Raw genomic sequence first — 18,685 nt, 5'->3', positions numbered from 1 at the left:
TGTTCCCTTAAAACTTGGCCGTTATTATTAGTTTCTTCTCTGATAGTTTGATTGCACCTGGTGCTATTGCAGTCAGCACTATACTTTGGAATAGATCATGTCATCTAAAAGTGCTTTTAAGTACAGAAAATACACTAAAATGTTGCTTGGGTCAGTCTTTCAAAAAATGATTCATTGAAGAAAAGGCTTTACTAACCATTGAGTTGGAAAGAAGGCTTTTAGTTACTGCTGGAAATGCTTTCCCCTCCATGCTTTTCATCTTTGGATGTTTCTCATCTCCTCGTTTTTATGTCTGTTGACTGAGACTAATAGCAGAGTTTTGCAGTTGGACAAGTTTGTGGTTGGCCACAGGATGCTTGCTTCTGCTCCTAAAGGCTTCCTAATGGAGGCAGATGTGGTGCTAGGTTTTAGCTGTGCCATCTCCATCATCTGCCCTTCCTTTGGCCCACAGCAGAACCAGTTCTTGATTTCTATCCTCTTTTGCTGAATTCATACTCTCAATTTTTCCTGACCCTTGCCGTCTCTGTTTTTATTTTACTTCTCCTGTTGCATTTTTCACGCCCTGCATTGCCCCGCCGCGTCCCTCTGCGCCCCGGCTGCTCTCTTCCATGGATGCAGCAGTTGTCTTGTTCTGCCTTTAGGAGACAAAAATATCCACAGCTCCGCATGTTTGAAAACCTCTGGTGGGCGAGTGATTCTCATTACCGCAGAGTTACATGCGTGTAAGCGTGCACAGCTTTCACAAGTGCACATGTCTATGTGGTTGTGTCTGCAAATGAACGCAGACTTCTTTCTTTATTTCTGTGTGAATTTGTGCACAGTAATCCTGATTCTACTCACCGCCCAGTGTCCCATTTTAGGAGAAAGAGAAGTGAGGGACAGGGGTAGGAAGACAGTGAGGGAATGAGAGAGATAGAAAGGGAACCAGGGGGAGTGATGTTCTGTCACCTCCCTCTCTATGAACAGCCGAGTCACATCAGTTACCCTCCACCACCCCCTCCTCTTCCCACTTCACCGCCACCTTCCCTCAGGCCCCAGGCGTCAGCTGCATTGGCAGGCCGGCGGCTCAAACATTATTTGACTCTGAAAACAACAGAGAGTATCAACTCGGCTTGCAAGAGGATTATGCTCCTTCAGAGGAGAGTTGTCTCTTTCATCACATGCCCTCATCTTTACTAGTTTTTTTCTTCTTTTCCTGCTTTCTCTCTCTCCCTTTTTTCTCATTCTTTCCTATGCTTTGTTCAGGGTAGCCCCTCGTTTTACATGTTTGTTACTGACTGATAAAGCAGGAAGTCGGGAAGGCTTTTGGCATTTTTGCGCTTGTGACTGATCCATGAAGTCCAGAATCTGCATTGTGTTGTGATCCATTATCAAAACAGTTTATTTGCATTTATAGTGCTCCCCTCAGTCCTTGTGCAGCCTTTGGGAGTCAGTGCATTACTGTCTCTGAAGACTGCTGAGTGCTGGCACATTAATCCTGAATCAGGCTGCCTGAGATCAGCTTTTATGCACATTTCCCTCTGAAATAACCTGAAATATGAATAGCCAACCTGTTTCTCAGCAGGCTATATGTGAGTGTGTGTGTTTGCGTGCGTGGCAGAAGGAGGGTGAGATTACAAAGCGACACAGAGAAATAAAATCTGGATTTGTGTTTGTTTGTTTGCATCATATGCATTATGTGTTTGACTCACTGGGTGTGTAAGTGTGGGTTTTCACGGCGCAACCACCGTATGTGTATATGAGAACATGGACATAGAAATTGCATATTTGCCCAGATCCGGCTGGCTCCGCTCACTGGTTTTGGGCACCAGGCCTGATTGCCCTTCTGCAAATATAACCAGGCCAAAATGTACACTCTCAACCTCTTCATGCACAAACACACACACATAAACACAAAGCTCCAGGGAACAATACTGCTCAGAGCTTGCCAGTGCTCCCTGAAAGCACTGTTGACACACACTGTGTTTTTCTACACAAATGGCGCATTTTTCCATCACCATCTTTATCAATTTAACCAGGAGATAGAAAATAAGCTTGACTTTTGTGCAACGGTGTTTGCATTTGATAAATGATTCATTTGGTGAAAAGTGTGATCAAGGCCATGCCCGCAGTATCTATTTCAAGCAGTCGCTGACTCACCCAGGAAACTGACAGAGTACCTGTAGCTCCCGATTCACATCTCCAGTGAACTGTGCTTAAGAGTCCAGTACAACTCTCTGTGTGCTGCTTTATCCGCATCAACAGCACAGAGTCTGCTGTATGCCTCAGTCTGCCCTTTTTATCTGTGGCTTTATTGAATTCATTAACAATCCGCTTGTCAATGCTGTCTGCCACACTTTGCCCTTTGCTTTAAAGACCTCGCTTACTTAACACAATAGTTTAGATATCACAGAGAATTAAATATTATGGTTGCATTATATATCTTCATGATTTTGAAATGTTTTCAGATTGACAGAGCAGCTCTTTTATGTTGTATTTAAGTGAACCCGATTTTTTCAGAATCTTTTTTTTTATTCTAAGACGGAGCCCGTTGTAAGAGTTTTATTTTTTAATAAGGGAAAAAAAAAGTAGAATACCAAATTAACCGGAGGAACAAATGAGGATATGAAGCAGACAGGAAGGAAGAGCAGCTGAAGGGGATGGGCAAATTAGCTTATATAGACACAAAAAGAACGAAACTGAATGAAGAGCAAAAAAAATCAAATGTTTTAGGGATGTAACTCAATAATAAACAAAGATACTGGACACAAAGAAATAACCTAATAATTAATCATTTCAATTTAGTTTTTACATATAGCACCAATTCACAACACATGTCATCTCAAGGCATTTTACAGAGACAATACAGTTAGACTGGTTATAAGTTTCTGCCCCAGAAAACCAGTTAATGGTATCCAGTAATTGACTTTGAAGACATACACCTCCAGGATTATTTTGCAGTGACGATTGTCATTTTTTTAATTCACTTGACGGCAATCCCTCACAGCAAGCATGCATGTAGCGACAGCAGAGAGGAAAACTCCCTTTTAACAGGAAGAAACCTCCAGCAGAACCAGGCTAAGTGTGAGCAGGCATCTGTCAAGGCCGACTGGGGTTCAAGGAGACAGAAGCAGAGATAGAAAAAGAAGCAAAGATACAAAATGTAACTGTAAACTAGCTACACAGGTGGCCTCGTCCCAGGAACACAAAGCCAGGCAGACGAGTTCAGAGCCAGCTCCCATGTCAGAGGATGAAAGAGATCCCTACAGTTAGTCACAGTAAAAAAAAAAAAAAGGGATTACACTGAAAAACAGGCTAAGCTCTAACATCTATAAACAAATCTGTTGATGGCAGCAGCACACCTGATATTTCTTTTTGGGATTGTGTTACAGCCAAACAGGAACAGACCAGACAAAGCTATTATGACACAAAGAAGAGAGAGAACATAACATATGAGTGGAACTTAATAAATACTGCAGAATGGGAGAATAGAAATAGAATGAAGCAGAATGAGGAAAAGTGGTCCCCATGTCCTCCGGCAACCTAAACATATAGCATCATAAATATAGAATATAGTGCAGGATAACTGACTATTTTGGATGAGTTATGACTAAGACCTCTAGCCGAGGTAGAGCCAAGGTAGAGCCAAGGAGAAACATAATTAAATAAAAATAGAATTACTGAAAACATAAGCACAAAAGAAAATCTCAAGACCACAAGAACTCAACATCCATAACACATCAAATTACTAAAATTCATCTTAAGCATGAGGAGCATTTCAAAAGAATTATTTAAAAAAGCACATGTAAAACCTTGTAAACACTTTTTATTCAGTAAGATAGGTAAATCTAGCACATTCACAGCATCTACCCGTTGGAAGATTTTTTTAAATGATCTGTTTTATTAATATTTCACATGAACTTTGCCGTTTCATTGTCCCAGATGAGGAAAAAAGTAACACCACAGCATTAAGTTTAAATATACTAGGAATTTTGTAGTTTTAAATACCACTTTATTTAACTGTTATAGATCGTAATTGCATGTGTTATCTGTTTAAAATATCATATCTTGGCTGAAATGCTAAATAATGAGTAGATTAAATATTTCTTCTTTAAAATTTCTTTTAAAGTTTTATTAAATTTAAAGTTTACTAAAGGTAATTGCATAGTATGTTAAAGTAATTTTGAACCTCAGACATTTTTTTCTTTCTGTTTTGTTTAACCAAACTAAGGCATGGCATCATATCTGCCTGTTTCTCAAACTTCTGTATAATTACTCAGTCTCTGGTCCACCCACGCTGCCATCTTCTGCAGCATTTATAAAGACCTGTCTGCAATACAGAGCCAGACCCCCTACAGACACGCACACACACATATGTTTATGCCCTAAACCTAGTGCATTGGTGCGCTCTAATTAACAGCCAGGGAGTCTATGTAGTAGTAGCTGGCGGAGTGATAAAAAGAGGAGCAGATGTAGGCCTAGCATATTCCTTGCCTCGGGGGTGGTAGCCTCACAACCTTCCTTGGGGGGGTTAAACTCTTGACCTGCCCAATCGATTCCTATCCCCCCATTCCTTTCTTTTTTTTCTCCCTTAATGATTTGAAATTACTGACATTTTTTCAAGTGTATCATTAGCCTGGACAAGTTGGAGGTAGATTCTGTTTTGTGATGTTGGAGGGTTGGTATGCGGATACCTTCATGTCTGGGCTCTACTCCAAGCTTTGATGCCACTCAGTTTACTTCGTGGCATTTTCCACCAATGTCTTCCTCACAGTGTCAGCTTCAGAATGATGTGTCTATCTGACAGTGTCTCTCTCTAGTGCTGATGGCTGTGGAAAGAGAGGAAGAGGGCGATAGATCCTATCTCCACTCAGCCTCTCATCCCCAACCCAGAGCTTACACAAACAGATGGTGTGTGTCTGTCATGCAGTTAGGTAGCAGGGAGCCCGGAGAGGAAGGAAGAAAAAGATGCAGACAGTTGATGCGGTCATAGTCCTTACTGGTCTGTGTGCGGCTGCAGGTTTGAGGCAACGCCTGACTCCAGGGACACATACCTAACGGCTCTCCATAAGCTTCACTTTGTTGTTAAACAAGTCGCATCATTTCTGTACAGCAAAATTATTATATATGCAGGTACAAAATAGTTGTTAGTGTGTATGGAAATGAGTGTGTAGTTTAAAAAGGGCAAAAGGAGCGGAGAAAACAGGTGGGCTGATGGATGCCTGAATACGTGTCTGGCCATCTGGACTCCTGTCACTGGGATACTTAATCCCATCAACAGAGAAAATGTATGCAAGTGCGCTTAGCCCATGTTTGTGTTAGAAAGCAATTGCTACCTTAAGTGCACACTTTTGTTTTCATGCATATGTGTGGACATGTCATGCAGCATTATTCTAAACATGGTCAAATATTCTGCACTGATGTTTAGGAGGAATGTAGCTTTTCACATACACACCTTTCTACTGCCCCTCTGTGTAACCAGACAGATCCAGACACATGCAAACACATCCCAGAATGGCCTCTCTAATCGTTGGTACATTTTAACAATTACTGCTAACAAGTCCTTATTACCCCTAGTGCCCTGCCCCTCCTCTTGATCCCAGCTTCTAATTGCTGCTGCTGTTTCTGAACAGCTCTCTGCATAGTTATTAGACAGGAAACACTTCGAAACGCCAACACAGGACCACACCTCTTAAACACTGAGTTAATGCCAATCAATCAAGTTTGAGGTTAGTTAGTATGTAGCATTTATATACATAGAAATGTGTTTGTCCCTTTGGATCTCTTTATATTGTACCTTTTTTTTAATCACAGCTAATGTTTCAAATGATCAAAGAAAAGTTTAATATTCGGTAGATTAAAAAAATTTAATATTCAGGTAATGATTTTCCTTTTTTTTTTTGAGAAAAAGTTATTAAAAACTACATAGTCTTATATGAAAACATAATCACATCCCAGAAACATATACAGTTCTAACATTATGAAATACAAAAACAGATGAGAACAGTGGGGGCCCTTCCCAGGAGTGTCTGGATTCCTAAAATGACTTAAGGAGCCTGTTGACAAGTTGTATAAGAGATCACAGGAGATCGAAAAACAGCATCTAAAGCCCTCCTAGCCTTACTTGCCAGAGCTAATGTCAGCGCTCATGACTAAACAACAAACTGGGCTAAAATGGCATCCATAGAGAGTTTAGAGCAGGGGTCAGCAACCTTTTTAAGGCTTAGGGCTCTTCATGAGTCATAGGAAGGCCTCCCAATACTGACCTATGAACTGGATGGTTGAGCATTCACCTAAACTTCATACATAATAAACATATTTTTCTTGTTTCTTTTAATTTTCTGTTAAATATTCTCAATTGAAATCTCTGAATGCTTAAATATTCAATAAGATTAACATAATGAAATCCTCCTGAAGATGCTGCGGGCACCTTATGTGATCCTTGAGAGGTTAGCTTCCAATGCTATGTTTGTAACTTTCACACTTATCCATTAAAGGCACTGTGGAGGATTTTCGCAAATTTTTCTCTCCATTTATTAGAAAAATGCTCATGCACAAACCTGTACCTTCTCCCGAACACCTATTAAACGCATATGAGAGCATGCAGAGACCATATTTCTGCACGCTCTGTTTAAAAATGCTGTTCTCATACTGTAGCTTATACAAGCGTACTGTGCCCAAACGTCGGTCCTGTTCCCTAAACACTTAATCACTATATAAAGCGGGGAATATATAGTGGACTTTATAATGAACTCAGTTAACTGACCGTTCAGACAGATAATCACTGCTTTTTGCTCCCCGTTGTTCACGTAACTCCTCCTCCACTGTGCGGTGCCTCCTATAGCTTTGTTTAAGTCGCCGCTGTCAGGTAGTGACAGCCTATTATGGTGACAGCGGGCCGCTGTGACATCAAATACCACAATGCTTTGCAAGGAGAGCTCTCCGCGAAGCATTCCGGGATATATCTGCCTATTCTGAGGTCTGTCTTTTCTTCTCATACACTTCGTAGACACTTTCTCTCATGACACTTTCAAAGGTGAGCTTCAATGACTGTCTGAATACTACACATATACGCCTGAAAGTGAGCATGCGCAGAGAAGGATAGCTAACGGGACGAGCACGTAGGAATGCCTCACGTAAACATATCACCAGAATGATTGACAATTAGGAGGACCACTTATTTAGCTTATCCACCCAGAAAACTTCGTCCTCTATACCCTTAAGGGAATAATTTTGGACTGCTCTTGGACTAAAACGTACCAGTCTTAATATAAAAATTTGGAAAAAATAAAAAGCAAGAAGAAAGGGCAAAAACATATTGACATCAATGTCAAACAATCATTATCAGTTATCAAAACTATTGATGGCAGTTGGTGTTTCATGGGAGGAATTACTATTTATCTGTTTTTTGGGTCTTATTTATTTTTTCACATACAGATGGTTTAATTTGGACCTCTTTCTTCCTTCAGTGATTGCAACATTTATTTTAAACCTACTCTTTTAAATTACTTTATTTTTAATTTATGTCTTGGTCTAATGCTCAGTTTTTTGGATCTGTTACCAAAAATTAAAAACAGAAGCAATCTGTTAGGTGGAAAATAGTTTTTCACAGTACTGTATGTGTGTGTTCTGTGTGTGTATGTGTCAGCAGTGAAGTAACTCCTGCTGACTGGGCTGTATATGTATATTCTTCATAAAACAGCCTGTCTGACACATCTGAAATTCTGTCTGTTTTTTCCCCGCCTGCTATATCACCTACAGGGAGGCTTGTTGTGAGTATTAGCCTGCGGCTTTTGTCCTGAAGGCTTTACTGGTTCAGCTGTCTACACCAGTATCTCCCCATCCGATGGTTTATGTTACAGGAAGGAGCAATGTCTCTCACATCAGTGTTTAAGCAAGCACGTACAGTTTCAGCCGCTGATAAACGATGGAATAGTCTGGAAGCCTCTTTTGGTAACAGGCTCCATCCATCCATCTTCCAACGCTTATTCTGTCAGGGTCACAGTGGGGCCGGTGGCGTAAGGCGTGGTAGACCATGGACAGGTCGCCAGTCTGTCGCACGGTAACAGGGTCTTAAATGGTCATTGTAATTAACGATGACACCAAAGCTCTGCAGTCCTAAGTAAAGTAGAAAAGATGTTGTGTAAAAAGCCTTGAAATATATTTATTTTTACTGCTATTATGTATTTTTAGATTTACTTTTTGAGCCTTGCTTGTGACAGTTCTACATAATTTTGAATTTAAGTGTTTAATAACATTGCTTTTGCTCTTATATGGAAGGTTTAAGCTGTAATTTGTTTTCATTTTCTGATTTCTAAAGATCAATGCATATCCACTGTTGGCAAGGTAACCAGTATCCTATTTTGACTAGTGGCTAGGACATCAATGAAAAGTCAGGTACAAAGAAACGAGGTGTCATAGATTACAATTTAGGGTAATTTTGTGAAAAAAATGAAAACAATGTTTTTGTAGGGTTTTCCGTGGACTGAATTTATGCAGTCAAATTAGAGTCTACATTTTCTGAATATTTAAGAGTAAGATCAGGTTACTGCACTGAATGTGAAGGAAACTGTATAAGCTCTGGTCCAAATGTACTCCATAAACTTTGATATCAACTAAAAAAAATTGTACCTACTGTACAGGAAAGTAGACTAACCCATGCATTAATATGGAAAAAATGCTCTTGCTTTCTGCTCATTCTAGAGGACCTGTTGCCGTTTGGCTTCCCCAGCATAGACATGGGTCCCCAGTTGAAGGTAGTGGAGCGGACAAAGACAGCCACCATGCTCTGTGCTGCCAGCGGCATCCCTGACCCGGAGATCTCCTGGTTCAAAGATTTCCTCCCCGTCGACCCCAGCCTCAGCCAGGGTCGCATCAAACAGCTCCGATCAGGTGAGAGACAACGATCAACAAACAGAGCATCTAAAGCTTCGCTTTGTGATAAAAGCAAATCCCTGTTCGTCTAATTTTGGTGATTATCGGGTTTTAATTATGATTGGGGGATTACATGCTGCTCTCTGTGTTTATCTATATCCTTTGGGGGTGTAAAACCTTTTTAAAGCCAATTTCATTAAAAGGATGATTGCACCATTCTTAAGGACAGAAAAAAATGTGTTTGTTTTTTTTTGTCATCAACATATGGTAGAAAAGATTGTGGAAAAGAAATGTTATATAGGAGGGACATATCTCTTTATCAATAATAAAATGAAACTTACCAGAAAGCAGTGGAAGCAAAATACCTAAATAATAAAAACCTTGATTAACCTTGATCTAAAGGCCTTTAAAGATCTCAAAAATGAATTTATGCTGATATATGTATTGAAATGTACTATATTAAAAAACCTCCTTGTCAGCCTATTGGACTGGGAGATGTTTTTGCCAAAAATGTTCTTTGCTGCTGCCCCAGAGAATGGAAACCACAAGCCTGTGCAGACAGATCCTAAAATGAAATGGGAAAAATCACATCCTGCGTTTAAGACAGTTTATTCAGCTTTGTTTATGCTCTTCTGTATAGATGATACAGTGTCTCTCGGAGTAAGCCGACATGTTTTTCACAGCCATTTTCACTCAGCCATCCTCAGGGGAAATGAAAGTGATGGTGAGGCGAAACCATTTTGTTGTTGCTTCATCCATATTCTCTGCACCCCCTACATCCTGCCAGCTCTGATATCTCCCTCCTCTCAGACAAAATGTTTCACTGATCACTTTCAGTACTTGTCAGCTATACGTCTGGATTACCGCTTGCAGAACTTACAGCTACGGAGGTTGAAAGAATTCATCGGCTTGCAGCTTGAGCCCAAAGCTCCAAGTCATAAGCATAAAGTTAGCATCTTCAAAAGAGGTTTTCTAGTTCCCTGTCTTCACCTGCCTCCCCCTCCCCGAACCTTTCCAACAAAAAGTTAATTATCTTCTGCTTTTGATGTTTTTTCAAGAATATTTTAAGAATCACATAAGATTTTATTGGAAACGAGTTGATTAAATTTGACTACATTTTGGATATTCTGTTATTAAGTATGAGAATGCAAATGGTAAAAAGTGATAAAAGCCTATAAACAATCATGAGGCTTTTCACAATATTCCACATTTTTGCATCTTTGTTTAGATAATTATTGTTCTTTTTATGCCTGTGCTACAGTAATCAATAGTGATTGATTCCCATGATTATTATCTTTCAAGTTATTTTTGCAGGTCCCTGAACAAGGACCTTGGTACAAATCATAACTGATATGTATGTTAGAGTCTTTCCTTATAGGTTTGTGGACTTTTTGGGCAGAAATAACTTTGCAGACTCTGTAGTGTAGTGTTATTGTTTATCGACAATTTCAGCAGTCTGCAAATGACACTCCAACCTTCAAGCGTCCACCTTTATTTAGAATAATTTTTATACTCAATAAAGACAACTCAAAGTACTTGACATGATCTCAAATATTCATTCACTGAAAACGAACAAAACAAACAGATAAACTATTGATGAGCCAAACACAGACACACAATTCTATCGTGCTTTATGTCATCAGGACCATGTGGCGACTCCCATTGAGTTTCATACATTTTTAAACCTTTCCAATGCCTTAACCATAAAAATTGACCTAACAATTTACATTGTTTATCTACACACTTTTGACACCTTAGTGCTTAACCCAATTGCTAATAAAAAAAAAGGAAGTGAGGACCAGCTAAATGTCCTTATTTTGGTACAAAAGGCCCTCAGATTGAACAGTTCATAGAAAAATACTGTTACCTCATGAATAAAGGCAGGTCTGGAAAATATAGCAGACAATTGATTCAGAATCTGAGATGCGAGATATTTCCTATCCTTTGCTCCTGTCTTTGATTTGAAATTTGCATCTTGATTATGTTTCAAGGTCTATTTTAATTTTAATGCTTTTTCAGCTCTAATAATGTGATAAATCCCAGAGCTGTAAAGGTATGCAACTGCTTATATAGCTTATATAGACTTGTGTTCAGTTTAATCTATATTATCTGTCTGAAATGTTAATTTAGCAAAACTAGACCAAGTCTGGATTTTTTATGTTCTCTCTACCAGCACAGTTGGTAGGGAGGAACACAAAGAGGAAAACTAACCTAACTTCTCTGCATGGACGTACTTTTAATAGCTGCTTTTAAAAGAAATATTTTATCCTTTTATCATTAAGGGCAAAAACATAAGTAATGTTTGACTTTTGTACTTAAGTAAATTGTAGAATCTGTTCCTTACTTGAAAGTATAGTGTTATTGTTTATCAAGAACTTCAGGTTGAGAACCTCAGTATGATATAGTTGCTGTCTTCCTAATGTTTAGTTCAGGCTACCTTGAAGAAAATCCTTATAGTTTCTCAAAATGGTTTATGTCTCAAAATATATCGTCCAGAAGAAGTAACACAAGCAGTATAGCTATAGTAATTACAATGCACTTTAAGTGGCAACATGAAAACAAACCCAAGTGTTATTTGTTTTACATAATGTTCTTAGGAAATCATCAAAGTAAAGTGCTAATGCAAATCCTAAAGAATATTTCCTCCGGAGTTAATGAACATCATAACATTATGATGCAACATGCTTATGTTTGTGGATAAATGTCCTCCAAATCCAGAAATATCAATAGTTTTTCCTTTTTTTTCAGAAGACGTTCAGCTGCTCTTGTTAAGTACTTAGCATTTTTTTTTCTTCTATAACATACATTTTGCATGTTTAATTGCCTCCCTGCACCTTTCACAAGCAATTTGCTGCAGTTTTTCTCTCCATATGGAGCAGGTTGTAATGCTTCGCCGTGTAACAAATTCCCGTGTTTGATAGAGCGGCTGTGTGCATGAAAGTAACAGAGAAACCCATTTTTGCCCCTAGACCTAATCTTAAGTGTAATTTCCTCCCAATAGTCCACTGATGTGTAGAAAAATGGGTACTTGTCACTTTGAAATATACTGTAGAGAACCTACAAGTGTAATTACCTTGTGCAAAAAAAAGAAAATCTGCAGTTTGGCTGTGGGTGGAATGTTGTGAGTAAAGAGCATAACTGCTGCATGAATCCAACAGAAACAACCTCTTTCAAACATAAGTAGGGGTTTTATTGCCCTGGTATCTACTTCAGAAATAACATTTATCAGAAATGCTATTGAGTTTAACTTAATGCTTCTTAGACCTTGTCTTAAAGGTTTTATGTTAATTTATCTTTACTTTTCTACAGGTCCGCCCTTAAGTGCAAGACAGACATAACAGTGATTCAGTGGAACACTGTTTTAGGTGATATTTCACATCATTGAAACAGAAGCAAGACAAATGGCATGGCAAGATTCTTCGCAGTCTTTAATAGGATTTAAAATCACCAAAAGCTCTCGCAAACTCGAAGAGCAGAATGTGCTGCATAATGAACCAAACAGTGCACTGAAATGACTTTAAGGAAATCAATTACACATGAGCTAGGCAGAAAATAGCTCTGAAAATGTGTTATGGGTGAAACACTTTTTTTAGATGAGATGTTTAATGGTGGTCCCATCTGAGCAATGCATCTGATTCAGTGGGCAGCCGCCAGATCTTACTGGACCCGAGCCAGGAATCTGCTCTGGGCCACAATCATTGCTTTCTTCTCTGTCCCTCTGCTTTCCTCCTCTCTGTTGGGTCTTAGAAATACTTTTTATGCCACACGTGGGTCAAGATGAAAAATTATTCAGCAAGAGACACACAAAAGAGGGCTCTCTTTCCTCTCACAGCCATTAGGTATCCATCACCCACCGGGGGTCTCTCTAACGCAGGTAGCCGTCCAAAGCCATCAGCGCTGTGTTTACACATCTGATACCTGCTGCACATGCACTTCCTTCCTTCCTGGGGGCTGTAACATATGGTGCAGCACAGAACTGAACTTTTCCTGACATCTTTATACCTCAACTAGGCATGCATTTATTTTTTCAGGCCATCTGCTACATTGGTTTAGATGTGCGTGAGGAGAACCGTGACAAGGTGTCAGTCTGTCAATGAAATTCGGGGCCAAGGACTGCAGTTTTTCAAAGCACTTAACAGGCTTCTAAGACCTTTTCTAACAGATGGCATGCAATATGGACCCAAAGGTTCGATTACTTGATAATGGATGGACTTGTCTTTGTTGAGAGCTGAGTCTGATCAAAGGTTATAGTAATAAGAGTGTTTGAGTCACACGATGTTGAATAATATTGTTCCTCTCTTCACTTAATCCTGTGTACACGCATAGGGGGTGGGGGGTGGGTTCCTGGCAGTTTTTTGGCATTTAGTCACAAAATCAGATTCCAAAGGATTAAAGTGGGAAATAAACACACTGGCCCCAAAGACTTGGTAAAGAAGCTCTTTTTTTTTTTGTAAGGGATAAGTAAATGTTTCTGCAGGATCAATTTGCTACCCTGCAGGCTAAAAGAATATGTATGACATAAAACAACATAGTATTAAAAACACTTGAACACAGTATAGATGAGTGAAAAACAAAATATTTGACCCTTTTCTTGGTTTTATATTATGCAGTGATTTTCTAGTTATATTTCAGTAGTGTTAGTTTTTTTGTGTTGCTCTCTGTTTTCTTTCCCCTAGCTTCTAGTTGCTTCTATCTAGACCTGTTCCCTATCAGCTGATTACCCCAGTTTTTTTTCTCTCTCCCATTTATACACCTCCTGTGAAGTTCCTCAGTGCTGGTTTCTTCTTGTTGAGTTTCTCCACATGTGTGTTTTCTCCTGGCCTCTCCTGGTTTTTGGGCTCCTGATTTTTGCTTCTGTTGCGTTCTACATTAAACCTGCAATAACTCATCTCTGCCTCCTTCTAATCTGCTTTTGGGTCCACAACATCCACCAAACCTGACAATTTTTGATTTTCCTTTTAATTTTACAGCAAGTACAATTCATACAACAAATGAACTGAGAATTAAAATAAAAAACATGTTGCACATAGGTAGCTTCGATATCAAATTGAAGTGCATCAATGATTGAATGATATTACATAATCTGGTGATGCAGACACTCTGTCAGCACCAGGGAATATTCCACCTCCTCCATATGCTGAACTTTTGAACCGATAGCAGTGTGACTTAAAGAGGACAGTTAGTCTTCAAATGTAAGACAAAACAGTATGAGCATAGTAACTTTCCCAGTACTTTGAATTTAAAACCATTTGTTCTAACACATACACTTGCAATAACAATGGTTACAAAATGCAATACATGAGCTGCAAAAAGGCTACAGCACCTGAGGTTTTTATTTTCTCACATGTAGATCTGACTTCTTATTTATACCAACATATACAGTACAGTAGAACATGTTGACAACAACATAAGATAGTGATAAAGGCTTTTAGCTTCTTTTTTTATGGTTTTCATCATATATATGCTATATATATATATATATATATATATATATATATATATATATATATATATATATATATATATATATATATATATATATATATATATATATATATATATATATATATATATATATGGTATATATATATATATATATATATATACCATATATATATATATATACCATATATATATATATATACCATATATATATATATATATACCATATATATATATATATCATATCTTTTTTTCATTTTACAATTCTTAAAATACCAAACCAACTTTATTTATGAAGCACTTTATACACTAACAGGACCAAGGTGATGTACCCAATCATAAAATACAATGCAATTATAAAATAGAAAAGATCGAATATAAAATAATATGAAATAAAAATGAAGATATAATGAAAACAACTTACATAAGAAGCAGAATTGTTATAATTTAAATCATTTTCATAATAAACCCAATTCTTCAGATTGTAAAAATAGTAATTTCTGATTTGTCTATATGCTCTTAACCTGATTTAACTGAAGAACGGGCCACCAAGATCTACCACTTACATCACCTGATCTAATTCTGCTAGTACTGTATTAGACAGGCTAACTATTAACCAGACAGTAAAAGGCTAATGTTAGTAAACAAGCTTGTCAACTTTTAATTAAAGTCATTAACGCAACTCACTGACTTGAATTTTTACTGTATATCATAATTTAAAAAATAATGTTTGTTTAATCCTGTATTTGACGATCACTCAGGTCTAATTAGATCATCTTTTGACCAAAAACAGAGGCTGTGAAGATAGAGCAACTTCTTGTCTCTAACCGTTAAACTATTTCCAATATTTGTAACTCAGTGTGACATTGAAACTGTTGATCTTCAATAGGACAAGTAACAGTGGTTTGGCCTAGTGAAAGCTATATATAAGCGTCTACTTTCCCCTTATATGATAATGGTCAGAACAGCTAACCCCAATTTTAACACCAGATTTACAGCTAATTTTGTACTAAGAGAGCAGCTTATTTGTCAAATCAAAAGCAGCATTTGAAAAAAACAACCTGTTAGTAGGTCGATAAGCTTTTCATTAAGCCAACATTCCTGTATTAAGCTATTTTTCTTGGTTGTATTTAATATTCTTACATTTGATGTCATGTTCTTTTTAGTCGTCAGTGTAAAATCATCATAACTGAAAATTAAAATAAAGGTTTAGAAACATAACTGTGTATTTAACATATTGTGTGATAACATATTAAATTAAGCAACTAAAATAAGAAAGCTACGAGTAATATTCAGATTTATTTATGATTTAATTTCCACCTTATTTAATTTTCCTTTGGGATTAATAAGAAAGTGAATCATTGAATGAGACTGTATCACATAAAAACTCTTGAGTAATTTTTTACATATTTCAGTTTCGCGGTTTCATTTAAATTACGTTTTCCATTTCTTGCTGTCCAGTCTTGACTCAAACTATTTTCTCACCTTGCGGGGGGATAAGTGTCCAGGCGATCTCTCTGACCTGGATGTTCTGGGAAAGCTATCAGGTTAGCCGTATCTCTTGTTATCTGATTAGCTGAGCTCTGGGCCCAGCAGACATAATACACCATCCATGATTTCACAGCAGCTCAGTTTACTTCAGTAACGTCTCATTCCAGATCTGTCAGCAGCTTCCAGACTCACTAACAAACTGTTCTCCCTCTTCTTCCCTGGTCATTTACTCCCTTTTTCCCCTGCTTTCCCACTCGGCCTGTCATTACGGCAGGTTTGTTCCAGCTCTCTGTCTTTGTTGTTTGCTTATACACCCCTGACCTTTTTTGTATATATAGAAGAAATACCTGTTTTGTTTTGGCATTATAATTACATGTTTTGCATAAAAGAAGACTCCAGTTGCCAATATCAAATTTTTGCTGATGGCTAACCGTATGAGTGGCTTCCAGCTGTCAGATGGTGCCTTGTTTGCAGATTTTCAACAGTCCATTGGCACCTCTCCTCCACTTTGACATCCTCTAGCTGCCCGTTTTGCCTCTATTGCTTTCAGAAGAAAAGGTTTGGCTTGTAGATCGTTTAATTTATTCCTGTTTATTTCCTTACTCTGCCCTGTACCACAGAGAAATGAGAGAAAGCAAACAGGGAGGAAAAAGGGATGAGCAAGAGCTGTTTTCCTTTCATGTAGCCGCAGAAGACAGAAGCAGATGGATGACAGGCTCAGCTAGCGTTGCCTGGGCTCCCTAAACACACTCGGATGCAAAATGCACAGACGTATGCTTGGAATTAGAGAAGCAGACTAAACTTTTGTCATTTTCATTTGATGAAACCACAATGTTAACGACTGTTCATATGCCAATATTTGCTATTTATGTGCATGAATGAAGAGACACACATCCTAATGAAAATTCACAAATTTCCAGTCACAAGTTCTTGTAAAACTTTGATCTGCCGAAATAGATTTTTGTCCACTATGATTAATATTTAAGACCTATGATCTAAAATAATCAAAATAAACACATTTTAAGTATCATTTATGTCTTCCTGCCACCAATAGACATGAATTATCATTTGTAATTCATGTTTGAATGTGTGAGAAAGGGCACATTTTCTATGCAAAAGGTTGAAAGATTTAAAGGATAAAACAGAGTAACATCCTGCAATCTAGTCAGCTGTCTTGTTAACAGATTTGATCTCTCTCACTGCTGGAATAAATTGAAGCTATGTCCTCATGTGTAAAACTTAAATTCCTGTACTTCTACCTACTTCCCTTGTAAACCCCTTAATGCAAGTGAATTCCCAACTTTGAGTCTGATTCCTGCAGGAAAAGGTTGTTACCTTGACCTAATACTGTTTATGTGTGGTACATTCACTGATCAGGAAAGAAATCCGATTTTTCAGTTAACTAGATCACAGGTTAAGGTCAGTCCAGGTGGAAATGCATCTCAGCCATCTGCTGATTTCTTGGTGCACCTCTCACTTCAAGGCAAAAATGGTTTTATTGTTCAGTCAAATAAAGATAAATATTTATCATGGACACTCAAAGCTAAATTTGACCAAGTTTAAATTGGTGCATCCGAGCTGCAACAACTGCCAATGCTCTTTACATTCTAGGGCAATTTCCCCCAAAGATGAAATAAATCGATCATCAATCCTAATACCACCATCCTTGTTTAAATGAGATAGATTTTAAAATGCAAGTTAACATCTTAAATTGCTACAAATGTACTAGTTTCTCTAGTATGACTGTGTTAACCGATAGCTCTCTGAAGGCTTTTCACATAAATCAACTCCATCTTTTTTTAAATTAATTTAAGTGGAAGGGGAAGCAAACACATGTGTAGGGTAAATTAAATCAGCCCTACAAATATTGGGCCTGCATGGACATCTGTTTTATGGCAAGTTAGTTGGTCGGCCCGGTCCTGTCTTTATCTAGCCTGCAAAAACAGATTGAAAGTTTGCCTTTTTTACCCAGTATCTCCTGTCCTAATTGTGCCTACACAAATACATTAGAAGTCAAACCCTTTTCACCCATCTAAGATGTTTTATGGCTGCACAGATGATGTTTTATGGCTGATTTCTGAGCTTAAGGTTTTGGAAGGCTTTGAACTGTCAATATTGGTTTCAGCCTATTTTCCTTTAATAACTGTAAATCATTCTGTACAGCCTTCCTGCATTTAGCTATTATCAATTATTTATACAAATATGTAGTATTTACTTAATTTTAAGCTTTTAACAGATACGGAAGATAGCTACAGTAGCTTTGAGTCTTCTTCCTGTGTTAACCACTTTCCCACTGATGAGTGGAGTGTGAAGCGATGTTTGCACTCCTTGACATGACTTAAATATTGTGCATCAACTCAGCAGAAAAAGTAAATTTTTTTTTTTTTTTATATGACCACCTGGATAACAGTAATGGATGATCAGAAGTATTTAGACTCAGATCACCAGCTGCTTTTTTAAGAAATCATATTTCCAGCTTTTATTTTTCAACCACAATTTTACATTTAGATGGCAACCTTACTTTTTTTTTGTAATGTTTATTCAATACAGAACTGCTTGGGCAGATAACTGTTTGGTTTAATTTGGTTTTCGTGTTTAGGTGTCAGAGCCCTCTAACAGCTGTAATAAATCTCCTGCTGGTTGGAGGATGTAAAGATACGTTTCCTTTCAGAAATGATTACCACCTGATGTAGTTTCGTTGGCAGTTCCATTACAGTAATAGATCCATACAAGAGTTGACAAGCACAAATACAACTCTTGGCATTATTTACACCCTTACAAAGCTTCACTGAAAGCTTACACCAATTACCTACCCGTGAATAAAAATCTCCCCCACAGCTGATCCGAGATATATATTATGAATAGAATCTGTGCATGTCAGGTCCCAACTGATTTGTAA

The 18,685-nt window shown here is 37.9% G+C and overlaps 1 protein-coding gene across 12 annotated transcripts in view; it reads left to right on the top strand.

Annotated features, from left to right (window-relative positions):
- The window catches only part of LOC119773645 (receptor-type tyrosine-protein phosphatase S-like), a 116,735-nt gene that overhangs the window by 40,772 nt on the left and 57,278 nt on the right, over positions 1–18,685 (top strand). For all 12 annotated transcript variants that reach the window (XM_038270802.1, XM_038270749.1, XM_038270773.1 and 9 more), the window contains exon 5: positions 8,683–8,871. In XM_038270802.1, coding sequence (XP_038126730.1) covers positions 8,683–8,871 — 189 coding nt within the window. The remainder of the gene's footprint in view (positions 1–8,682; positions 8,872–18,685) is intronic.

This window comes from Cyprinodon tularosa, unplaced genomic scaffold (assembly GCF_016077235.1).
Source record: "Cyprinodon tularosa strain WSP-4 unplaced genomic scaffold, ASM1607723v1 ctg12, whole genome shotgun sequence".
Lineage (NCBI taxonomy): Eukaryota > Metazoa > Chordata > Actinopteri > Cyprinodontiformes > Cyprinodontidae > Cyprinodon > Cyprinodon tularosa.
The sequence above is the reverse complement of the archived record's forward strand: the minus strand, read 5'-3'. Positions and strand labels throughout refer to the sequence as shown.